Below are 21,668 nucleotides of genomic sequence, written 5' to 3'. Positions count from 1 at the left end.
GCGACATGAAGTCCTGTGACATTGATCACAAGTCATGGGAGTCAGTTGCCAGCGATCGCTAGAGCTGGCGGGCAACCATAAAGGCGGGGCTAAAGCGTGGCGAGTCGAAGAGACTTAGCAGTTGGCAGGAAAAAAGACAGAAGCGCAAGGAGAGAGCCAACTGTGTAACAGTCCCGACAACCAATTTTCTCTGCAGCACCAGTGGAAGAGTCTGTCACTCTAGAATTGGCCTTTATAGCCACTCCGGGCGCTGCTGCACAAACCACTGTCCACCTCCAGGCGCTTACCCATTATCTCTCGAGACAAGGAAGCCAAAGAGAATATTAAGAATATTAAAGACGAGGCTACAAAGGGTTAAATGAGTTTTAGTTTTGTGCACAGAACAGTAAAGCTGACACACACACAATTAAAAAAAACCTTCAAACAGAAGAAATACTGTCATTCACATATCAGGAATTCCCATAGACCATTCACAAACACAGAAACTGCACCAGTTTTTTTTCTCACAACCGGTTTAACTTTTGCTGTGGATCCTCTTAACCTATTTGATTTCTTCTTAACCCTGATCCTCCAACTCTCCTTACCAGCATTCGGAGATTAGAGACATGCTGCTGTTGTAACAAAGCAGTTGTATGCTGGTTATACAGCTCCAAATCTCAGACCTGTTGATAAACCAGAAGCTTCCTTTCCTTCCCGACTTTTAACTTTCTCTGACCAACCCTACCTTGGATAAACTGTGTGACTTTTCTATCTAATTTTTCCACAAAGACCCGTTTGATAGACAATATCTCTCCTGAGTGCCTTTGATCGCTGGTGAGTCCACTGGGCCCTCACACTCCAATAAGGTTCCCCTAACATCCTCAAGCTCCTGTTTAAGCATTTCATTTTCTTTCTGACACCTTTTGAACTCCTGCCTGACTTGTTGTACCTCAGCCGGAACAGCTTCTGCACCTGTAGTTTCGGATTTTTTGTTCCTTTTATTCAATTATCTCATCGTCTCTCTCAACACTCCGTAAGTTACAAGGTTCTTTGCCCTGTCAACCTTTAGTTTCTTTTGGTCTACCCACTCCTGGATAAATGCTACTACATCTTCAAAGGGGGTACATTATTAGGCATTCCGCAAACAGTTCCCTGTATCTCGATAACAGGCAATCTATCTAATTTCTCCGTGTAGGCTGTTGCCATGTCTTTGGATGCCATGCTACTGTTCCCGAGTTCAATAAAGCGTCTTTGATTACCAGCGTGTTTTGTACTGAGTCTCTGCACACCCTAAGGGTTTCCCTTCCCTGATCACGTGTTGGGCAGACAATCACAACCCGGATTGTCACAATAAACCATCCACACCATGTTAGTCATGTCCCTTTGCGGTTGCCACTGAAATATAAAATATAATTTTCTTACAGCATGCACCTCTTACTTTCCCCCTGCTCCCCTCACCACAAGTTTAGCCTGGTGCCTTTCTCCTTTCAGAAGTACAAGCTGTCCAGGCAGTGGAGGAACAGCAAGAAGGCAGTGGTGAGGAAGATACAGCGATGTCGCTTAATTTCACACTTGCAGCAACCAGTTCAGATACTGACACTGTGTGTAATTTAGAGGATAGCATAGAGACAGGATCTGCACATGGTGAGGCACTGGGCATGATTGGCCTGCAGCCACGGCAGAGGCAAAGGTAGTGCAGGTGCCAGCTTGCCGGAGGGCAGGGTCACACATCTGCTGCAGAGGACACAAATGAGGATTTCAATTGTCAATGTACAGAAGAATGCTGATGGGTATGCACAAAAAAATACTTGGTGCATTAGGAAGCCTGCCAGAAAAGCTGCAGTCAATGTCAAGGAGCATGGAGAAGTCCAGCCCCAATGGCACAGGGCTTTATGCAAAGCTCAGAGCCCATCCTTTCCAGCATGAAAGTGGTGGCCAAGTCCATTAGCGCAATTGCAGACCCAAATGATGCAATGTCTGTTGGTTGATTTCTCAGCTTCCATTACAACACAGGTCTAGAGTGCTGCAGTGGAAGCTTGCTGTCATGCAAGCTCAGACTGCTGCCATCATGGCTGTGGATTACAGTATGCAAAGGGGCTTGCAGGATGTCACGGCAGTCCAGCAATTTGTACTCGAAAAGATTACTCGGATTGCTGCGGCGCCGCCCCGGAGGAGTGGCAGTGACTCCGTGGAGCACAAAGCTGCTGTCCTCTCTGAGGGAGACAGCCTTCGTCCTCCCACCCCTACCACTAAGCCAGTTCCCTTGCTTTGCCTATCAGCCAGCCAACCAGCTCCAAGACAATCTGCCATCATCTCCACTGAAATTTAGTAGCCGCCATCCATGCAAGAGTTACTGGGGTAGCACTGCATAGGAGCACTAGGAAAGGCAAATTCACCCAGAAGACAGGCACTAAGGAATATACAAGGGTGGTTATTTGACTTTTGCATGCAATTTGGAATGATTTGATTTATAAATTTGGTTTGGAATGTGTATTTTGTGGTGGCTTTTATTTTTGGATTGTGACCAAACATGCTGTGATGGTCAGTGACAGAGGGAAGGTAAGGAGTGGGACTGATTGGGAATTGGGATTACAGCAAAATCTCAATGAGCACCTATCATACCCCCTGCAAACTTGGGAAACTTTAAATAACTGTATAAAGCACCAAACCATTGTAGAATTGAAACAACAGTAAGAAGAAATCAACCAGCAGCTAACCTGTAAGAAGTTGATGATCCCTTTAAATATCACTGGTGCGGAGTCCTTCCTGCTGCTGAACATGTGTTCAGCTGTGAAGGATAGAGAGGACATTAGCTGGAGAGTTGAGCTCCAAAATGGCACACCAACTGATGTCATGAACTGTCTGCTCTGCATACATCTGGTGACCGTTACTTGCACGTGCTAATGCCCTTACCAATATGGTGTCCGGTGCAATTTTTCCCAAAAGTGAGTGCGTGCATCGCGGATGCTATTTTGGATATGGAATAGCATTTATAGCGCCCAAACAATGGGGCACTATTAATCCAAATTTCTTGTCATTGATGTCCATATACAAAAATTCTTAAAGGTAGCATGACAAGTTGATAAGGGTTTAAAAAAAAAAGCACTGGATTACTTGGGTTTATAAATAGAGGCATAGAATATAAAAGCTGAGATTATGCTAGAACTTTATAAATCACTGGCTAGGCCTTAGCTGGACTGTTGTGGACAATTCTGGTGCCACAGTTCAGGAAAGATGTAAAGACCTTGGAGAGTGTACAGAGGTTTACCAGGATATTACCAGGGATGAGGGACTTCAGTACTGAGAAGTTGGAAAAGTTAGGATTACTCTCCTTGGAACAGAGAAGGTTAAGAGGTGACCTATTAGAGATTCTCAAGATGATGGCCCAGATTTCCAGATTTTGGAGTTGAAATGACAGTGAAACTGCTGACATTTGCCGTCATTACAACCGTGAAAATGACAGCAACTACTGGCTTCCGCACATGAGCAGTTAAACACAGATGTCCAGACATTGCTGTCAGTGATTTCCTGCTCCTCCACAGGGAATGCTGTTGACATCTCCGCAAACGGCAATCTTTAGAAATCAGTTGAACTGGCGTCAACGTCCCCTTTGACAATGTAATGTTGCTGTAAAAAAGACCTGAAAAAGTCACGCCTTGTTAATGAGGTGTATCTACTTGCCATTTACCTGAACTCTGGGCCTCCAACACTGCTGGGTCCGGGCTGGGTGCAGTCCCAGCAGTTGCTATGGCGCCCAGTGGCGCTGCTGGGACTGAAGAGCTGCCAACCCTCTGATTGGCTGGCAGCTCTTGGAGGCGGGATATTCTACCTCATGAGGGTAGAAGCCACGACCTCAGACAACTGATTGTTTGAGCCATGCAAAATTGCATCATGGCTTCGCAGGATGATGGAGGCAGGGCCACCCCCTCAGTGATAAATCCTAGCCTTGGTTCCAGAATCAACCCATCTTCCGGAAATGTGAAATCCGTGCCACAGTGATCTCAAGATCTTTGTGGGTAATTTTCTTTGAGGTCAGTGGTGAATGCTGTCACTTCACGGCTGACTGAAAAATCTGGGCCGATGAAAGGTTTTGATAGAGTAGGTAGAGAAAACCTATTCCCTCTGGTGAGTGTGTTAACAACCCAAGATCAGAGATTTAAAATCATTAGCAAAAGGTCTAAAGGGGAGATGGGGAGAATTATTTTCATCGAGTTGGTGGAATCAGGAACATTCCAGCTGAAAAAGTGGCAGAAGCTGGTTTCATAAATAATTTTAAGAGGGAGCTGAACAGATACCTGAGGTTAAGGAACTTACAGGGTTACAGTCAAAAAGTGGGGACGTGGAACTAGGCATGACTGCTCTTCCAAAGAGCCAGCTCAGGCCTGATGGGCCAAATGTCCTTCCTGTGACTGTGAGGCCAGACTTTGAGCGCCCCCCCCAGAGCAGTCTGGGGTGGGGGGGGGGGGTGCGGAAAAATTGAGTAGGAGGTGTGGGGGTTCCGTTCCCACTGCCTACCCGCCCCCGCTGCAATTTTATCAGCGGCGGGAGAGGTGGCAAACGGTCTGCCCATCCCAGGCCAATTAAAACCCTTAAGTGGGCAATTCATTGCTGCTGCTTCTGGATTCCACAGCTGATTCTGGCTGGGTGCAGTCCCAGCAGTGGCCACCGGTCCCAGAGGCGCTGCAGAGACTGCTGATTGGTCGGCAGCTGGCGGAGGCGGGATTTCCCGTCTCAGAGGGGCGGAAGTCCCGACATCTTCCAATTAAGGCCTGGGCCACGCAAAATGGCGGCGTGGCTTCACAGGCCTGGCGGAGGCGGGCTCGCCCCGAACTTTCTTTTTACCGGTGGGCGGGGCCTCCGCCACAAGGTAAAACTCGGGCCTAACTTTCTATAATTCAAAATAATAGTGCTGCAGGAGCTGCCACTTAGCCCGGAGTGCCAAGGCAAATGGAGGCGGTGATATATGAGCCAATGGTTCATATATTCGTAGCTTGTTGCGCTCCAGGTTGCTTCCCGTGGATTGGAGGATAGCTCATGTGGTCCCATTATTTTAAATGAGGAAATCAGGTACTGAAAATTATAGGACGGTGAGATTGACTTTGGTCATAGGGAAGCTGTTGGAAAACATTGTACTGGGTGCAATTTATGACGGACGGTTTTTTGACTAGGATTCTTATCATGGTTCTGCCGCATTAATCTGATCTGAGTTCTTTGAGGAAGTGTTAGGCTTGTTACTGTTGTACACCTTGACTTCCAAAACACATTTGACAAAGTTAAAGGGCATTAGAAAAACGAAAGATCATAAGTTATTATCGGGTAGCTGCTGTTTTGTATAGGTAGACAGTTGAAATAGCCTGGAACCTGGTCATGAGTAGAGTCCTATTATCATTGACCATTTTTATTCCTGATTTGCGGGAGGGCTTGAATGAAATCCGTCTTAAATTCAATAACAGTACAAAGTTATGTGCAGGGGTTAGTAGTTCAGGACAGTTGTTAACAAGTTTGGTGGATGGATCCATGTGTGGCAGATGTTATTTAAGGTGAACAAGTGGTCATGGACTTGATGTTCAGAAACCCCAGGTACTTAGATAATCCTGGTGTACCCATTAAATGCTACAGATGAAGAATGATTTAGATTTTAGATTTAGATTTAGAGATACAGCACTGAAACAGGCCCTTCGGCCCAACGAGTCTGTGCTGACCATTAACCACCCATTTCTACTAATCCTACACTAATCCCATATTCCTACCACATCCTCACTTGTCCCTATATTCCCCTACCACCTACCTATACTAGGGGCAATTTATAATGGGCAATTTACCTATCAACCTGCAAGTCCTTTGGGCTGTGGGAGGAAACCCACGCAGTCACAAGGAGAACTTGCAAACTCCACACAGGCAGTACCCAGAATTGAACCCGGGTCACTGGAACTGTGAGGCTGCGGTGCTAATCACTGCGCCACTGTGCCGCCCCAATGAGAGCTGGAGTAATAGCTGCTCAGTTATTTTAAGATGCAAAATCAGTGTAAAGTGGCCATAGGAGAAGGAAATAGCATTTTAGGTTGTTCTGTATGATCAGTACAAAGATTACTGTGCTCAGAATATGTCAAACTCTGGTTTCACTGCTTTGATTCCAATTTGGTCCTTGCACATGCTGGTGAATATCAAGACTTTGGAGAAAGTGCAGAGGAAGGACTACCAGCATAGCATCTAAACTTATAGCACTTGGTAAGAATGGTAGGTCTAAAGAGATTGGCTTATTTACTTTGGAGGATTTTAGACTTGGAGAGAATCAGTTTTCAAATGATAATCAAATTGTGTTTTGGTAACTTGATTATTAGATTTTTTTATTCGTTAATGGAATTAGGCGTCGCTGAATAGGCCAGCATTTATTGCCCATCCCTAATTGCCTTTTATAAGGTGGTGGTGAGCTGCCTTCTTGAACCAATGCAGTCCATGTGGTTTAGGTACACCCACAGTGCTGTTACGAAGGGAGTTCCAGGATTTTGACACGGTGACAGTGAAGGAACGGCGATATAGTTCCAAGTCAGGATGGTTTGTGCTTGGAGGGCAACTTGCGGGTGATGGTGTTCCCATGCATCTGCTGCCCTTGTCCTTCTAGGTGGTAGAGGTCGCGGGTTTGGAAGGTGCTGTCGAAGGAGCCTTGGTGCATTGCTGCAGTGCTCTTGTAGATGGTACAGACTGCTGCCACTGTGCGTCGGTGGTGGAGGGAGTGAATGTTTGTGCCAGTTAAAGGGGCTGCTTTGTCCTGGATGGTGTCGAGCTTCTTGAGTGTTGTTGGAGCTGCACCCATCCAGGTAAGTGGAGAGTATTCCATGACACTCCTGACTTGTGCCTTGTAGATGGTGGACAGGCTTTGGGGAGTCAGGAGGTGAGTTACTCGTCGCAGGACTCCTAGCCTCTGACCTGCTCTTGTAGCCACGATATTTATATGGCTGCTCTAGTTCAATTTCTGGTCAATGGTAACTCCCAGGATGTTGATAGTGAGGGATTCAATGATCATAATGCCATTGAATGTCAAGGGGAGATGGTTTGATTCTCTCTTGTTGGAGACGGTAATTGCTTGGTACTTGTGTGGCGCGAATGTCACTTGCCACTTATCAGCCCAAGCCTGGATATTGTCTTGGATAAGTCTTGCTGCATTTCTACACGGACTGAGGATTCGCGAATGTGCAATCTTCAGCACCAATCATCAGCGAACATCCCCACTTCTGACTTTATGACTGAAGGAAGGTCATTGATGAAGCAGCTGAAGATGGTTGGGCCGCAGACACTACCCTGAGGAACTCCAGTAGTGATGTCCTGGAGCTGAGATGATTGACCTCCAGCAATCACAACCATCTTCCATTGCGCTAGGCATAACTCCAACCAGCGGAGAGTTTTCCTTCTGATTCCCATCGAGTCCAGTTTTGTTAGGGCTTTTGATGCCATACTCAGTCAAATGCTGCCTTGACGTCAAGGGCAGTCACTCTCACTTTCACCTCATCTCTTGAGTTCAGCTCTTTTGTCTATGTTTGAATCAAGGCTGTAATGAGGTCAGGAGCTGAGGTTCGCTGGTGGAACCCAAACTGAGCGTCACTAAGCAGGTTGCTGCTAAGCAAGTGCTGCTTGATAGCACTGTCGACGATACCTTCCATCACTTTACTGGTGATTGAGAGTAGACTGATGGGGCGGTAATTGGCCGGGTTGGATTTGTCCTGCTTTTTGTGTACAGGACATACCTGGGTAATTTTCCACATTGCTGGGTTGATGCCAGTGTTGTAGCTGTACTGAAATGGCTTGCCTGGGGAAGCGGCAAGTTCTGAAGCACATGTCTTCAGTACTATTTCCGGAATGTTGTCAGGGGGCATAGCCTTTGCAGTATCCAGTGCCTTCAGTCGTTTTTTTGATATGTGGAGTGAATCAGATTACCTGAAGACTAGCATCTGACTTACTGGGGACCTCAGGAGGAGGCCAAGATGGATTATCCACTCGGCACTTCTGACTGAAGATTGTTGCAAATGCTTCAGCATTACCTTTTGCACTGATGTGCTGGGCTCACCCATCGTTGATGATGGGGATATTTGTGGAGCCACCTCCTCCAGTCAGTTGTTGAATTGTCCACCACCATTCACGACTAGATGTGGCAGGACTGCAGAGCTGTGGGTCTGATCTGTTTGTAGGATCACTTAGCTCCGTCTATCGCATGCTGCTTATGCTGTTTGGCACGCAAGTAGTCCTGGGTTGTAGCTTCACCAAGTTGACGCCTCATTTTGAGGTGTGCCTGGTGCTGCTCCTGGCATGCCCTCCTCACTCTTCACTGAACCAGGGTTCATCCCCTGGCTTGATGGTAATGGTAGAGTGGGGGATATGCCGGGCCATGAGGTTACAGATTGTGATTGACTACAATTCTGCTGCTGATGGCCCACAGCGCCTCATGGATGCCCAGTTTTGAGTTGGTAGATCTGTTCAAAATCTATCCCATTTAGTATGGGCGTTGATGTCACACAACACGATGGAGGGTATCCTCAATGTGAAGATGGGACTTTGTCTCCATAAAGACTGTGCGGTGGTCACTCTTACCAATACTGTCATGGACAGATGCATTTGCAACAGGCAGATTGGTGAGGATGAGGTCAATTATGTTTTTCCCTCTTGGTTCCCTCACCACCTGCCACAGACCCAGTCTAACAGCTATGTCCTTTAGGATTCGGCCAGCTCGGTCAGCAGCGTTGTTACCGAGCCACTCTTTGTAATGGACATTGAAGTCCCCCACCCAAAGTACATTCTCAGCCGTTTCCACCCTCATGCTTCCTCCAAGTGCTGTTTAACATGGAGTACTGATTCTTCAGTTGATGGGGAGCAGTAGGTGTAATCAGCAGGAGGTTACCTTGCCCATGTTTGACCTGATGCCATGAGACTTCATGGGGTCCGGAGTCAATGTTGAGGACTCCCAGGGCAACTCCCTCCCTACTGTATACCACTGTACTGCCACTTTTGGGTCTGCCCTGCTGGTGGGACAGGACATACCCAGGGATGTTGATGGTATCTGGGACGTTGTCTGTAAGGTATGATTTGGTGAGTATAACTATGTCAGGCTGTTGCTTGACTGGTCTGTGAGACAGCTCTCCCAACTTCGGCACAAGCCGCCTGATGTTAGTAAGGAGGACTTTGCAGGGACGATAGGGCTGGGTTTGTCGTTGTCGTTTCCGGCGTCTAGGTCAATGCTGAGTGATCAGTCTGGTTTCATTCCTTATCTACTTTGTAGTGGTTTGATACAACTGGGTGGCTTGCTAGGCCATTTTGGAGGGCAGTTAAGAGTCAACCACATTACTGTGGGTCTGGAGTCACACGTAGGCCAGACCAGGCAAGGACAGCAGATTTCCTTCTCTAAAGGACATTAGTGAACCAGATGGATTTTTACGACAAGCGACAATGGTTTCATGGCCATCATTAGACTAGTTTTTAAATTCCAGATTTTATTGATTGAATTCAAATTGCACCTTCTGCCGTGGTGGGCTTCAAACCCATGTCCCCAGACCGATACCCTGGGTCTCTAGGTTACTAGTCCAGTGACAATACCGCTACGCCACCGCCTCCCCATAATTGTTAAATCGATTATTTGAGAAAAATTGGAATGTTAGGACTAGAGGCATGCATATAACATTTTTGGCAAGAAGTGAGTTTAGGCTGACGGGATGTATTTATTTTCAGAGTTATTGGGAGCCATTTTGAGGCCTCTCAACGAGCAGAAATGGGGCAGTGGCACTCTGAAAATTGTGGTGTACGACTTACTGTCCCATTCTTGTTGCGGTGTGGCCGATGCTATTGTCCCAAGGACCCACCACGGATCTGTAAAGGATAGATCATGCCTAATGAAGCTGATTGAATCTTTTGAAGAGGTGACTAAAGTATTGGATAGGGGAATGTGTCTGGATGTTAATTCTTTGGGCTTACAGAAGGTATTTGATAAAGTCCTTCATAAGAGACTGTTAGCTAAAGTTGAAGTTCATGGAATTGAAGGCAAATTTATAGACCTGGTTAGGAATTTGGCTGAGTGGCATGAGACAGAGAGTGGGAATAAGGAGAAGGTACTCTCATTTGCAGGATGTGACTCGTGGTGTCCCATAGTATTTGGCATTGGGGCCTCTACAATTCATTGCATTTATTAAAGACTTTGGGATAGAGACCTACACACCTACAAACAAGCTTGCCAATGACACAAAGATAGGTGGTATTGTAATAAGTGTAGATGGAAGCATAACATTATCAAAAGATATGAATATATTAAGTGAATAGGAAAAACTGTGGCAAATTGATTTCAGTATGGGTAAGCACAATGTCATTCACTATAGACTTGTAAAGGATAGATCAGAGTACTTTCTAAATGGTGTAAAGCTAGAAATTGTGGAGGTCCAAAAAGACTTGGGGTCCATCTACATAGATTGTTAAAATGTCATGGACAGATACAGAAAATAATCAAAAAGGCTAATGGGACGCTGGCCTTTATATTCTAGAGGACTACAATATAAGTGGGTAGAAGTTATGCTGCAGCTATGCAAAACTCTAGTTAGACCACACCTCAAGTCCTGTGTTCAGTCCTAAGCTCCACGCTGTAGGAAGGATATATTGGCCTTGAAGGGAGTGCAGCATAGATTTACCAGAATGATACCTGGAGTCCAAGGGTTAAATTACAAGGCACGATTACACAAACTAGGGTTGTATTCCCTGGAATTTAGAAGGTTAAGGGGTGATTTGATTGTTTTCAGGATATTAAGGGGAATTGATAGAAACTATCTATGCTGTTTCCACTGGCTGGGGATCTAGGACTAGTGGACATAGCCTAAAGGTTAGAGCCAGGCCTTTTAGGAGTGAAACTAGGAAACACATCTCCATGCAAAGGGTGGCAGAAGATTGGAACTCGCTTCTGCAAACAGAAATTGTTAATTTTAAATCTGAGATTGATAATATCTTTGGTTAACAAAAATCTAAGGATTATAGAGAAAAGGTGGGTATATGGAGTTAGGTCACAGATCAGCCATGATCTCAATGAATGGTGGAATCGGCTTGAGGGGCTAAATGGCCTACTCCTGTTCCTATGTTCCCACCACTAGGCGAATGATTCACCAGCCTGAGTCCAGCAGTAGGTCCTTTTTTAATATACAAATCGGGGACGTATAATGTTCATAGGACCCCAGTTGCCATTTTAGGTCTCAACTAGATGAAATCTGCACCATATACGCTCCATAAAGTATCATGAGTGGTCCAGTTGAAGAAGAACCCAAAAAGTTAAGTCTTCTATTTCTTTTTGTGAGACCAGGAAGTGGAGTAATGCTCCTCAGGAATCCACGAATAATCTGGGCCATTGCTGCACTAAGTCCCCTCACTCCCGAGAATTAAATCCCCAGATCTACATTATTCTGGGGCCAGAGGCTGCCCAATACTCCTGCAGCCCAGAGCTGGCAGGTTACCCTGAGGTGCTAATTTATTGCCTGCAGCACATTGCCAGGATATTAATAAAGTCTGGCCTTCACAACATACTGGGCCTCCCCTTGGCACTATCGCTCTAAAACTGCAAAGAGGGAAAATCTTGTCCATCTCTTTCTACAACAGTAAGTGATTGGTTGTAAAGTGCTTTGTGATATTCTGAGGACTTGAAACACACTATATAAATGCAAGTTCATTCTTTCTTTTGGACAAAACTGTTGCCTCTGGAACATACTGCTAGTATGTGCAATGGGGAAGGAGATCTGATTCCATAACTCTAGATGGATTCACATCCAGGCCGTAGAAGTAAGAGACCAAGACATCCAGCCAGGAAAGGCACTGATAAATATATTGTTGTGCCAAGTTTCTAATATTTACCATATATTTAACTCTTCAATAGCCCAAGATTAGTAGCAGCAGAAATAGCTATACAACGTGGCAAATCTAAGCATTCCATTTATGTCTGCACAGTACACTCCATGTAAAAGGCGTTTATGATATTATAAATTTGCCATGTGCCTCCAATCTATGCACTTTCTTAACATTCTTCAAATTATTTTCCTACATCTTGTTGCAACATTTCTAAGTCGTGGCCTTAAAACTGAATTAATACCTTGGTTAAATACACCCTGACGCTCAACCATCATGACTGATCCAACACACACACTCCACAGCTTTTTGTAAAGTCAGCAGCATTAAGCTAAAGAAAATACAATTGAAGCCCCAAAAAAAAGAACAATTATGCAACATCTCTTCAAACAGCAATTAACATTGGTTCCATTTCAAAACATCATCCTGCTTTCTCCAGGGACCAATACCTGCTAGTTTGCATGTCACATCTCTGCCCCAGAAATAGCTTGTTTCCCAGCAGATTACAGTATATCAGACTTTGTCTAATCATGAGTACAGTTTAAATCATCGCATTGTAAAGTCTCAAACGGCAGCAGTGACAGAAAGAAAGACTTGCATTTATATAACATTTTCACAACCTCAGTATGTCTTAGCGCTTTACAGTCAGTGATGTACTTTTGAGATATAGTCACTGTTGTAATGTAGGAAACGAAGCAGCCAATTTGCTCACAGCAAGATCACACAAACAGCAATATGAGACTAACTAGTTAATCTGTTTTTTGTGATGTTGATTGAGGGATAAATGTTAGCCAGGATACTGGAGATAATATCCCTACTCTTTGAAATAGTGCTATAGGATCTTTAATGTCCACCTGAGGGGCAGACAGGGCTTTGCTTTAACATCTCATCTCATCCGAAAGACAGAACTTCCGACAGTGTAGCGCGCCCTCAGTACTGCAATGCAGTGTGAGCCTAGATTTTTATGCTGAAGTCTTGAAGTGGGACTTGAACCCACAGCTTTCTGACTTAGAGGAGAGAGTGCCACGGCTAACACTGTGATCAGATCAAATAAATAGAAATCAAATAAAATATTGGCATTAACATTGTTAATGTTCAGGTCCCTATGTTTCTTCAGAAAATGAAATGTTTTTATTGCCAACTTTGGATAGTTGGGAGAACAGTCATCAGCATAACAAGGTACAACTGTTCAGTGTGGATTAATTTTGTAATGAAAACTGAAGAATTTTCTGTCCATAATTAAAGACCTGCTAACTAAATTGTGCTCTCAAATACTTCAAAGTGGCACATTCCTGTGATTTCATCAATGGGTTGTTTATTATGAAGACAGTTTTTCATTCTGGAATTTCACTGAGGATTATTTAGGAAAACTGATAAAAGGAAAATAAAATAAGGTGCTTTAAGTTTGTAAAGATTACATGCAGTGCAATCTGTAAAAACGGAAGTGTGCTGGTGTGGTATGGACTGTCCTTTCCCTTATAAGGAGTCAGAACCTTAAATCGATGTATACATTTTACACACTATATCATTTTAGTTATCATCTTGCAAGAAGGGAAAGCCTGAGAGGTTACTATTTCATTGATTTCCTTAAAGCAAGTCTAAATGTCAAATTGCTATAATCTACCCAGTGTGTACATGAAATCAAACACTCTCCAGATTTTATTCCTTTACAATGTTTAAATACATTTTTCCAAATTAGTACATGGCAACCTTTCAATGATAGATCATAGCTCAAATTAACTGTATATCATTAAAACATACTTTACAATGATTAAGTATTCCTTGACCCCCATCAGTAAATCCTCTCCAAACTAAACCTGAAGAGGTGGATAACAGTATCTATTCGTTTCTTTGTATGATGTATTAATTTGCAACATTACCTACACTCATCTTTTAGGTGTAGTCTCTTTTGCCAAGATATCAAGTGCATCTATCCTGTACCAAGGGAGCAACTGGGCATAATTAACAAACAAACCTATCCCTAAATTAGCAAATAGCAGTGTGGCTGTCTGCTTTTCTGGATTACCAGCTGCTGAAAATAAGAGCAAAAGAACTTCTGGGACTAAAACATGACCAAAAATGCGGGGGAAAAAATAACCAGGGGGTGGAACAGACAAATTTGGGTTTAAAATGGTACCTGTGGTGGAGCAAATGCTGAGGAAGAATGTGGTCTCATGTGATTGGCAGTTGCTGAAGCTGCTGATAGTGGTCAAGTCTCATGCTGGAGAAGCAGATAATTGATAATTATAAACCTCATAAACCATCGGGGTACTGTCCCTTGTTTAAACCACTAAGGTGGTAAGATTCTGCCTGTTGATTTCAGTTTTACAATTGAAGTAGAAATGTATTTAAATGAGTGCTTGAAGTGCTTTGGGATGACTTGAGGTCATGAAAGTAGCTGTATTATTGCAAGTCTTTCTTTAACTAGGCACACCAATTTTAAGAGCTGATAATGTATTTAGTGTGTAATTATAGGTTCATAAAGATACATGGAAAAACTATCCTGCAACTGTTATCTAGTATTGATGTCTAGGGTTCACATTGTGTCTGAACACACATACTGACCTTTTTGCAAGACATGACCATCTGCAACAATGTGTCAGTCTCATTGTTCAGAGGCGATATCCAAGCCATCTGCAGCTGCTTCATCAATGACTTTCCCTTTGCCTTAAGGTCAGCAATCGACTGTTCGCTGATATTACAGTTTAGCTCCATTCACAACTCCTCAAGCCAGCCTCGAGCAGAACCTGAACAATATCCAAGCTCGGGCTAACGAATGGCCAATACAATTTGCGCCACATAAGTGGTAGGCAATAGCCATCTACAACATGGAAAGGCGTACCATCTCTTCCTAACCTTCAATTGCATCAGCATTGTTAAATCCATAGCATAGAAGCTTAACTGCACCAGCCATATCAACACTGAGGCTACAAGAGCAGGGTGGAGGCTAAGTACTTTGCAATAAGTAACTTACCTTCCATTCCTCTCTACCTCTGTGCCATCTTTCAGACACAGATTGAGTGTGATGGAATATTTATTAATCACTCACCTGCATGGGTGCAGCTGCGACAGCTCAAACACTATGACAAAAAATTGGCTTGATCAGTGTCAATCGGAATTGATATCCATCCCTTCCACCATGGGTGCACTGTAACTGCAGTATGTACTATCTACAGAATGCACTACTCACCAAGCTTACTTGGACAGTACCTCCCATTCTCCTGTGACCATTGAGAAGTATAAAAGCAGAAATGAATAATGTCATGGGAATCATATCTGCAAGTTCTTCTCCATCATACCCTGATTTGAACATATACCACTGGGTCAAAAGTCTGGAATTCCCTTCCGAACATCATTGTGGGAGCACCATCACTACAAATGCTACAGTGGTTCAGTGGAACCTTCTCAGATCTAGTGCTTGCCCACAACCCAAGAATAAATACTTCAGGAAGGCTTTTTAAAGAGGGTTTCTTTAGGGTTTCAATTTGGTTCTATCTCTGCGCTCCAGGTCAGTTCCTGGTCTTCATATTGAAAAAGTTGCATCCATATATGTTTTGTGGTCATTGTATGCTTCCATCACATGGGATTTGTAGAAGAATACATTAGTGCATTTGGGATTGTTCATAGGATTCTGTACGTGCTGGGGACGATGTACATGGATGCAGTTTGGGCACAACTCCTGAGGACATAAAATTGGTGCTAATGCAAGGTTACTACTAGTCAGTTAATGACTTTTTTTCTTTCCTCCATTGGTCAGTTTCACTCCCTCCAGTTTTTAAATTGATATCAGTTAATTAAAATGTGGTATATAGAATGATATCTTGAAAGATATGATCGGGAACCAATGAGAGAGGAAGAAGACTGCAGTACAAGATATAGAAACTTCACACTATATATTTTCTGTGCAAATCAATTATCCTCACAACAACAACCTGAATTTATATAGCACCTTTTAATGTAGCAAAGCATCGAGGCACATCACAGGTACATTATGAAAAAAAATTGGACACTGAGCCACGTAAGGAGATATTAGGGAAGGTGACTAAAGTCTTGGTCAAAGAGAAAGGTTTTAAGAAGCATCTCAAAGGAGGGGAGGCTAAGAGGTTGGGGGAGGTTATTCCAGTGCTTAGGGCCTAGGCAGCTGAAGGCTTGGCTGAGATGAATAGAGAATGCACAAGTGGCCAGAATTGGAAGAGTGCAGAGATCTTAGACGGTTGTAGGGCTAGAGAAGGCTACAGAGAGGATGGGGCGAGACCATGGAGAAATTTGAAAACAAGGATGAGAATTATGAAATCAAAGTGTTGTCAAACCCAGAGACAAAGTAGGTTAGTGAGCACAGGGGTGATGGATGAACAGGACTCGGTGCGAGTTAGGACACAGATGGGAATTTTGGATGAGTTCAGTTCTATGGAGGATAGAAGATGGGAAGCTGGCCAGGAGAGTATTGGAATGCAGCAGAATAAAACCATAGCAGCTGGAATGTGATTAAAAAATAAAGCAAGAAGAATGTAATTTTATGTCTTTAATGTAATGAGCAAGTTTATAACAAACTTTAACAATTCGGTATACTATCAAATATGTGTGGCTGAAAGCTGGGGTCTGTTGATGGTAATCGCTTTACCCCGCCCCATTTTAACGCGACCCAATTGAATTTGTTCACCAATACAAGCTTTAGAAAAAGTCAAAAGGGAGCACGTGTATATGTGCTCCAGCAAAGTATCTCATGTATTATTGGCATAAACTAATGGTGTTAACTTTAACTCTCAAGGTGTATAAACCCCAATAGTTGGATGAAGTGTGGCTATTAAACCTCGTCTACTAGTATTGTTCCTGTCAAATATCACTAATGCTCCTTTAAATGGCGATTGATTGTGAAAGGAGATAGACTGGAAACATCAGGTGAGAAAGAAACCCAACTACAATTGTGCCCTCCCCTTAGAGCTTTGTTACAATTCGAAAGCCAGACTATTTCATTTTGCAACCTTCAGTATTTCCTCAAAGCAGTAGCAGTGCATAGGTTTGGAAAACTGGGGACGAACTGTCATCTGAAGCTGCTGAACTTGATCATTGTCTGTCGGTGTCAAGAGAGCAACTTTTTTTTTTGCGATGTAACAAGTGCCTCCCTCAGGTGGTGAGACATGACCACTCCTCAAACAGCTCTGCAAACACTGCTTGACAGGAACTTTGAGGCTGTCGGTCATGGCTGGGTCCCAGCTCACGCCCAACCTCCTGCCAGAATAGCTGCTAAAACTCGGTGCCAGCCACTCAGCCGACCCCAAGGATCTTGGATGCTTCACCTATCGCCGATAGAGCTCCTGTTCAAGGGCAGGGTTGACATGGACAAAGTTTGCGACTGGTTTATGCAGACCACAGAAACTCGTTCTCTGACCATCACCAGGAGATCGGCGTTTCGGAAGCAGCTGCAGCCTGAAGGGGTTCCAGCAGGCAGGAGGCGAGCCAAGGGGCAGCCGCGACCCCCACAGCTGAGAAAGAGCCCCCGGAATAAGGCAGCGAGAGGAGGAGGAGCCGCCGCCAAACTGGAGGGGAATTCCCCCCTTGGCATGAGCAGCAGGAGAGCTGGGTGTCGAAGCCGGGGGTGGAACCTGCAGCATCCCAGCTCGAACAATTGGTGGAGTCGGGAGCTTGTTCGCCACAAGCAGAGGAAGCGTCAAAGGGCGACGCCCACTGCCAGTCCTCAGGGTCACCAGCAGAGGAAAGCAGATAAAAACTCTGGACAAACTGAGTATCAAACCGATTGGGGCGACTTCCAGAGCCCACCCGTGCTGTCCGTCCAAGGCACCGACTATAAGCTTGTGCCAATCGGGAACTCCTTAGCTGCCTTGGACAACATGAGGAGGGAGTTGAGTGCAACAGGCGAGCCACCAAGTGAGGGCTCCTGTCCCAGGCTTGAGCAACAAGGAGCCCTCCTGACAGAAGCTAGGCGACAGCTCGGCTGTCTGCGGGAGTGCTGGGTGCTGCTCAGGAACATTGCAGACCCCAAGGCACTGGATGCCACACGGAGCAACTCCTGCTCCACTGGCAAGTCCGCCTCTGTCCGGGTCAACCATCGCAAACGCCGGCGCTGGGCGCCTGTTTATTATCAACAGCGGGCTCCCGGCTCCGAGAGCGCCGCAAGCGCGGGCAGAGCTGAACATCAAAGGGACAACCTGCTCACCGGGACCAGCCAGGTACCCTCAGTGAACCGAGCCAAGAGCAGAAATAACCGTGCAACTGTGAGCGACCGAGATGTGGAGTTACCTGCTTCTGGGAACACGCCAGAAATTGGACCAGCGAGTTCCATCCAACTAGAAAGTGCAGTGAAAAGCCAAGAGCAGAAAGATTCACCTCAACAAGAAAACCACCTCGGAAATGTGAGGTGGCAGCTAGTCGGCTTAAAAGAGTGCAGGGTAATTCTGAGAAAAGTGAAAGCTTTGGATGTGAATCATCTAAATGGTTTAGCAGTTCACCAACCTGCCAAGACATCTTCACCTTGCAAACATCTGGACCAAGACTTTGAGAACCTGGAGGAAACTGAAAACGGCGGAAAAGCTGAGCATCATATTGATCCTCCTGAGACAGATTCTTCCTCCTGTGAGGAAAGCCAACATAAACGTTTAGCTGCAAATAACCAAGATGCAGGTATATCTGCTTTTGTAAAAGGCTTCAGCTCTACAAATGAATTGGAGAGTACAATCAAACCTCAAGAAAAAGACACGGAAAAGCATATGAAAGACACTTTTACAGACACTAAATGGAAACTAAAAGGTCTTAAAGAATGCCGTGTGGTGCTAAAGAAAATTATACCACTGGATGGAAATTTTATTAGTTTGGTGGATGGCCAGCTTTTTAGGTTAAGTAGGAATAATGTGAAAGCTAAAAGTAATCATCAAAAATTGTAATGAAGAAATGGTAACCATTTAAATCTGCATTGACAATTGCTATATTTAAGCCATAAAGATTGCTCACTTTTCACATGGGATAAAAATTGAAGATGATGTCAAATGATAAAATGACATTGTTAAATTGCAATTAGTCCCTTGGACTTGTGTTAATACTGTCAGGTAGTAAGCCTTTCTTAAAATCTATTCAAACATTGAATTTGTGGTCAGGCCTGTTCATATAATAGTTTGCAAGCACAGTTATTGACACATTTGTGTTTAGTTAAGATACAATTAGTGAGGGTTTCGTAGTCATACTTGAAGCTCAAGGGATTGAAGTCTAGACATGGTGGGATTGGGGAAGGCTGTTTTATCAGTTCAATTAATGAAAATTCTTTACAGAAGAAAATGTGATGTTAGTAAAGATGAGAAAAATATCCAAATCTGCAATGGATTAAATGGATAACTAGGTCCCCTGTTTATATTTGAAATGCCTGTAATATCAAAGGGCAAACCTGAACTCTAATAGGGTGTGTGCTATTGGTAGATACAACTAGGTTGCCACCTTTTGTCCAGTGCAAAATTGGAGGGTAGAACAGAAAGATGCTGTGTAATGGCTTGAGTTCTGACATTTGTTTTGCTGCTGAAGAAAATGTAATCTAAAACTTGAACTTCAAGCTGATAACTCAATTTTGTAATACAGTAATAAGAGTAAAATATATTAGTTTGGTTTACCTCAAATTCTGGGCACTTGAGTATCAAATCAAACAAAAAGGATAATTAAGCTGGAAGTGAATGGTGTTTGTTTGTCAAGTTTAAATGCAGTTTATTCTAAAAAGCAATTTTACAGATGTGAAAATCTTTGTGCTTTCCTACTTTTAATTTAATTGTTTTAGCATTGTGTATTTTATACATTAAAACTGCATTGGTTGAACCACAAGCTTTCTTTTAAGCAAGAAAGTAGACTTAGAATCAAGTGGTGTTTTTCCAGAATTATCAACTCGAGGAAAGTATAGTCTGTTTTATATCTTGCGTATTTAACTAGTTGATTCTCCATCTTTTGTGCAATTATTATGGTTGACAGCTTGTGAAATGTGCTAGTATAAATGTTGCATATGTGATGAGCAAAATGTTGAATTTCTCTAGAAATGGCAATAGTTTAGAGATGAGGTTAAAATATGCTTCGTCTCCATTTGTTTTAAGTATTTACATTCATATATTTTAAGGTTTGCTTTGTTTACAACAGATTAAACATCAAATGATTTGGGATTTTTGTAAACCATAGAGTGAATGTCCTGTGGTTTTGAACAAAACTCAATAATGTACAGATCTCTTGGAAAATAGCATTTGATTAAAGATTTTCTCATCTAGTTAATAAAAACTATCTCCTGTTGATTTTACAAAATCAGTTTCACCTGGATAGCATTTTATTTACTAATCTTCAGATACTTTCCTTTCTTGCCAATGACCATCTAAGTTCACAATTAGACATTGGCACATTTCTTCTGGCAAATTGGAAAATTTTTTCTTCACTGCATCCAGTCTGTTCTGATCAATTTAGAAGATGCTTTGAGGTTAGATCTAAATCTTGACATGTTAGAATAACAGGAGGTTATATGGATGGCTTCGAATAACTTATTGGTCAGAAAGTTTCTGCATTGCATTTAATATCTGGCATGGCAGGGTTACATTAGGAGCCGGAGTAGGCTACTCTGCTCCTCGAGCCTGCTCCGCCATTCAATAAGATCATGGCTGATCTGATTGTAACCTCGACTCTGCATTCCTCTCTACCCCCAATAACCTTTCACCCTTTTCTTATCAAGAATTTATCTACCTCTGTCTTTAAATATTTTTAAGGCTGCTTCCACTGTCTTTTTGAGGAAGAGAGATCCAAAGACTCACAACCCTCATAGAAAACAATTCTCATCTGTCTTAAATGGGTGACCCCTTATTTTTAAATAGTGACCCCCTAATTCTAGACTCTTCCACATCTATCCTGTCAAGATCCCTCAGGATCTTATGTTTCAATCAAGTCGCCTCTTACTCTTCTAAACTCCAGCAGATACTAGTCTAGCCTGTCCAACCTTTCCTCATAAGACAACCTGCCCATTCCAGGTTTTAGTCTAGTAAACTTTCTCTAAACTGCTTCCAATGCATTTACATCTTTCCTTAAATGAGACCAATACTATACACAGTACTCCAGTTGTGGTCTCACTAATGCCATGTATAACTGAGGTATAATGTTATGATCAGGTGAGAAAGAGGTCCAGGTTTCCCTTTCAGCCTTCACCTGGTCTTGCTGTAACCGGGTTTAATTTTAAACACTGTTTTTATCTCCCTCTTGGTGAATCCTTGTTCACCGCTTTCCAATTATAAGGCAAAGAAACCAACACAAACAGGCTTTCTCAGGTTCAAAGAAGAAAAGTTGAAACTAGAACGCTAATTCGGTTAATGCCTACGGATACACGGCGTGCCCCATGCTAGCATACATACGTGATACACACATGCAAATAGAGACAGAAAAGAGCAGAAGAAAAATAAAGTGGAAAGGTTTGAGAATAGCTGAAGAGTTTCTGTTCTTTGAGCTCACTGTAGAGTCCTTGATTTGTAGGCAGATCTTGCTTTTAGTTGGGCCCCAGTATTCTTAAACCTAGTTCACTGTGGGAGACTTTTCTCTCTTGGGGTTCCTATGTCAGTGGATTCAGAGACTTGTGAGAAAGAGATGGGAGCAGACAGGAGAGAGATCTTCTCAGTCCAGTAGCAGAACAACTCTTTTTTTTTCTACAGGCTCAGTTCAAAACTGTTCAATTCAGGAAAAAACCCAGATTGCCAAGCAGGTTAGTCATCTGACTAATTGGTTTGACTACATCTGTTTGTGGATTGTATTGGAGCAGGGGATAGCTCCTTTGTCCAAACACAGTCTGTTAATATGCAAAAATGTCTTTCCAGTCAGGG

The 21,668-nt window shown here is 43.5% G+C and overlaps 1 protein-coding gene across 3 annotated transcripts; it reads left to right on the top strand.

The window, feature by feature from the left end:
• Positions 1-4,775: 4,775 nt before the first annotated feature.
• Positions 4,776-20,078, top strand: LOC137346975 (uncharacterized). Of its 3 annotated transcripts, XM_068010948.1 has the most exons (3): positions 4,908-5,046; positions 16,604-16,734; positions 16,964-20,078. In XM_068010948.1, exon 3 carries the CDS (start codon positions 16,974-16,976, stop codon positions 18,732-18,734), a length of 1,761 nt encoding a protein of 586 aa, XP_067867049.1. In that variant the 5' UTR covers positions 4,908-5,046; positions 16,604-16,734; positions 16,964-16,973; the 3' UTR covers positions 18,735-20,078. The 3 variants fall into 3 exon arrangements, with proteins under 3 accessions (XP_067867048.1, XP_067867049.1, XP_067867047.1); XM_068010947.1 differs by lacking the exon at positions 4,908-5,046 and adding an exon at positions 4,776-4,846 and having other exon boundaries at positions 16,604-20,078; XM_068010946.1 differs by having other exon boundaries at positions 16,604-20,078.
• Positions 20,079-21,668: the final 1,590 nt, after the last annotated feature.

This window comes from Heterodontus francisci, chromosome 31, assembly GCF_036365525.1.
Source record: "Heterodontus francisci isolate sHetFra1 chromosome 31, sHetFra1.hap1, whole genome shotgun sequence".
Taxonomy (NCBI): Eukaryota; Metazoa; Chordata; class Chondrichthyes; order Heterodontiformes; family Heterodontidae; genus Heterodontus; species Heterodontus francisci.
This window is presented reverse-complemented; position numbering and strand designations above follow the sequence as displayed.

What these genes read in the sequence shown, in the direction of transcription:
- LOC137346975 (XM_068010947.1), top strand. Translation starts at nt 16,974, where the DNA reads ATGACCACTCCTCAAACAGCTCTGCAAACACTGCTTGACAGGAACTTT.